Consider the following 3850-nt stretch of genomic DNA (forward strand, 5'->3'; position numbering starts at 1 on the left):
CCACCTTTGAATCAAGCTGCACCAAAACCCAGGCTCCTACTTTAGGTAGTTACCAAGCATCCTTTTAAAGACCCCTAACGGGTCATATGAGCTTAACATAGTGGGGGTCATATGACCCCAGTATTCATTCCTGCCCAGGGCAGGGGGTTGGACTAGATGATCTGCTCAGGTCCCCTCTGATCCTACATCTATGAATTGGTCAGTGCGTTTGGAATCCAGTTGCCAGCGTGAACTGGGGGTGGAGTTAGTTGTGTGGGCACATGCCATAACACCGCACATCAGAAGTTTGTGTTCAGAAAGGCTAGTCATGGATTTTCGCAGGCTTTTAAAAAATATTTCTTCTACGAGCCTGCGCTTGTCTGTGCTGCAGTACTGATTGTGTAGGTTTGTAGCAAACATGCTGCTGTGGTTAGCTGTCAGGCTTTGATCCCATATTAAGGGCTGGGAGGAGAGCCTGGGGGCCTGAGGCTCCTGAGTGCTTTATGATGGGGTGAAGGCCATGGTCCTCTGCTGAAGGGCCTGGGATAGGTAGGTTTCAATGAGGCTGGTAGGAGAGAGTGCTCCAGTTGTGGGCATATTGGATAAGGGCATGATTCACTTTAGTGCATAACCCTCCCCAATTATGGTTTGTTGCATTTATTGTAACAAACTGTCAATACCTGCATCAGCAACTTAAGAAGTTGTACTCTGGTTAGCTGCATAGCCACTGTACTTGCTGGCATGCTAACACCTCCCTTTTCCTCTTGCACACAAATGACCTGCTCCTTTCCTTTTCAAGGGTTTGAAGCCCTGAAACTATTAGAACCCTTGAGCAGCTCCCTTTTCACTCTGGGGGCTGCTAATACCACTGCTCTTAGCATGCTGTGAACTTACTGAGCACTGAGTTTGTATAAGAACATAGTCTTTTTTCAGTCCACTTAAATGGAGTGACTGTGGCCTAAAGGCATGACAGCCTTATGGTAACCACCATTCTGTAAGGGTGAGCAAATGAGAGAAGATTGGTGTCTCCACCATCCCCCCCATAATATTTTAAAATCCTTCTCTTCCTTCCCAGTTAACCCATTAGCATCCCAAAACCCATTAAGCACATTAGAACCTGTTTCTTGCTGCCTGGTGCCCTCTGCTGCTTTGTACATATAATCATAAGCAACTGCTACCAAAGGGTGTCACTGTCCCTTGTTGTACAGCCCAGCCTTTGTATTAGACTGCCATCTGCCTTCTTGTGATGCTTACTTGGGTCAGGCTCCCTGTTCCACTTTGGCCAAGACTCTTTGTCCATCTTGCCTGCACTGCAGGCCCTGGTGATCTACACTTTACTTTTGTATTCTTTGGCTCTCAGATGCCACTCTCAGGGGGCCTTCTTAAATCCTATTGTGCAGGTTTGAGGCTGTTGGGAAAGTGTGAGAAGCAGGGTCTCTGCAGTCCTTGGTACAGGCATGAGAAGAAAGAATGTGGGATTTGTAGTTGTCTGCCCCCTCCCTGCCCCCACCTCCTATTACCACCTGCTGTCCCATCCACCCATTCTCCTCCCAGCCCTTAATATGGGATCAGAGCCTGACAGATTCTGTGAAGAGTCATGTGAACGTGTTGCCTGTGTAGAAGGGGACTGGCTTGGTGACCTGCGATAGTATCCTGACCCCCACCTGTCTCCATTTTGTTAGCTGTCTTCCAACAGGCATCTGCACATGGGACTTGTTTTCATTTTAAAAACAGTTTGAGGAGGGGACTGGATTTGTTATCCCTTCCAACTGTTTTTTCTAAGGTTCTACAAACATCTTACTGTAGTTGGATGGTATGTTCCCCATATTAAATCACCCTTGGACAGAAACAGATCATAGCAGAGCACCTACATTTTTGCTTTGCAATTTCTGCTGGCAAAGGGTTCCACCTTTGCAGTGCCTTGTTTTTGGTTGGGATGGTGGCTACAGCATGCCCACTTCACCCACATCATGAGAAAATGAGCTGGCAATTCTTGGGGTTGAGCTTATGACTGTCAAACGACACTGAATTTTGTTTTCCCCGGGAGAGCTGCACATACCATTTATTAGCAGGGTAAACCACAAGTGTTTGGGCATCAGTGGGTCTTTGTTACAAGGATAGTTTGATTCCCTTAGGGTGGGAGTTGTATAAACTGATGGTAGGTTGTTCATCTTAAACTGATTTGAGAGTGAGGGAGAGGGGGGTTGGCAGAGGGAATGTTGACAATCCCTGACTCAAATGGTACCACGTTTGTTCTGACACTAATTTGAATTGCCCATAAGAGCACTGGGGTTCAAGGCAATGTGGGCATGCATGTGGATTTTAAAGGACTTGGAAATGTGCTTTCACAGCTTGTGCTGGTGTCAAGCATGCCCAGACTCAGTATTGTGCATTAGCTGAATTTCTGCAGTGTGCCTGTGCTCAGCTTTCCATGGAGAGGGAGGAGGACATCCTCAGCTGTTGACTCACTTGGGAATTATGGGGAGAGGTTTGGATACTCCAGAATGGGGAGGCTTTGCAGCTCCTGCCTCCCATGCAGGAAGTGAAAGGTGTGTAGGTCCCTGGCTTGCTTATGTAGGGAGAGAATCTGGAAGTGATAGGCACCCCCTGCCTTTTATCCCTACCTCTGGTTTGACATTATTTTCCCTTTCTCTCCATGCATTCCCATTTTATCTCCTCCCCCTTATAATTTCCCTGCCCTTGCCACAGTCTCAGAACACTCTGCTGGATTAATTATTGCTCCAAAATATGAGACCAATTCCAGAAATGGGCCACAAGCACACCTCTAGTCATAGCTTCCCAGTTCTTGTGGCATTACAAAGGTGGCTTGAAGCCACTGTATTACACTGATGTGGGAGAGTGGGGAGGGAAGTAAATCTAGTTCCTTCTTGCTGACTAAGCAATGTGATTATTAACGCTTGTAAACATCTGTTTAATTAAAAAACCTGTTTGCTTTAGCTGATGCAGGAAACTGTCAAGTGTAAAGTCTTGAGGGGGGGTTTAATTCTGAGACTGGTATCTTACTGGTATGTGGCACGTTCTGAAATGTAAGGTTTTATTTTGGTCATCTTTAGGTATCTTCTCTGTGTTTGTTTCTAACATTGTTGACTTTGTGATTAATAGCAGGTCTTTAACAGTTAATTAATTTTATTTTCTTTTACTAGGTCGTTTTTCATAAAATGTCTCCTAATGAGACTTTGTTTCTGGAGAGCACCAACAAGATTTACAAAGATGATATTTCCAATAGCTCCTTCGTGAATTTCCAGATATGGGACTTTCCAGGACAGATGGACTTTTTTGACCCAACATTTGATTACGAGATGATCTTCAGAGGCACAGGGGCACTGATATATGTTATTGACGCTCAGGTAGATATGACTAGCAAAGAACATGAAGTTTTACCTTGCTGTTGGAGGTGTGGGTAGTGAGTGGTGGGGAAGGAAGGGGAGGGACTGATGGCAGGTTTACATTTATTGTAAAATAGATTTATAAAATATTTGCACTTTGTTTAACCTGCATTTACTTAAATTATACTGGCCCATTAAAGATTGCCACTTGGACAGAATAGGAATTGTCATGACAGATGGTCTCTGTAACCAAACATCCTCTGTCTGATGGTGATCTGTATCAGATACTTCAGAAGGAGGTCCAGGAATTTGTGGATAAGTAATGAATAATTTCTATTAAAGTTTATTTCCCCTGTTTTCTTACTGTTTGGCTATTATGTGCCAACAAGGGGCGATTCGTATATAAAAACAAACAAAACTTTTGTTTTGTCTATGTAACTCTAAAATCACATCCTCTTTAGAAGGTAACAGAGAACAAGATTCAAAACTTTCAGCCTATTTTTTTTTTTTTTTTTTTTTTTTTT

At 44.1% G+C, this 3850-nt stretch overlaps 1 protein-coding gene across 1 annotated transcript in view; it reads left to right on the plus strand.

The window, feature by feature from the left end:
* Positions 1–3850, plus strand: part of RRAGC (Ras related GTP binding C) — a gene marked incomplete at its 5' end in the record, with an annotated part of 16444 nt that overhangs the window by 6256 nt on the left and 6338 nt on the right. The window contains one exon of the mRNA XM_019512092.1: positions 3144–3347. Coding sequence (XP_019367637.1) covers positions 3144–3347 — 204 coding nt within the window. The remainder of the gene's footprint in view (positions 1–3143; positions 3348–3850) is intronic.

The sequence above is a fragment of the Gavialis gangeticus genome, unplaced genomic scaffold (genome assembly GCF_001723915.1).
Source record: "Gavialis gangeticus isolate Ggan-Ray unplaced genomic scaffold, GavGan_comp1, whole genome shotgun sequence".
Taxonomy (NCBI): Eukaryota; Metazoa; Chordata; order Crocodylia; family Gavialidae; genus Gavialis; species Gavialis gangeticus.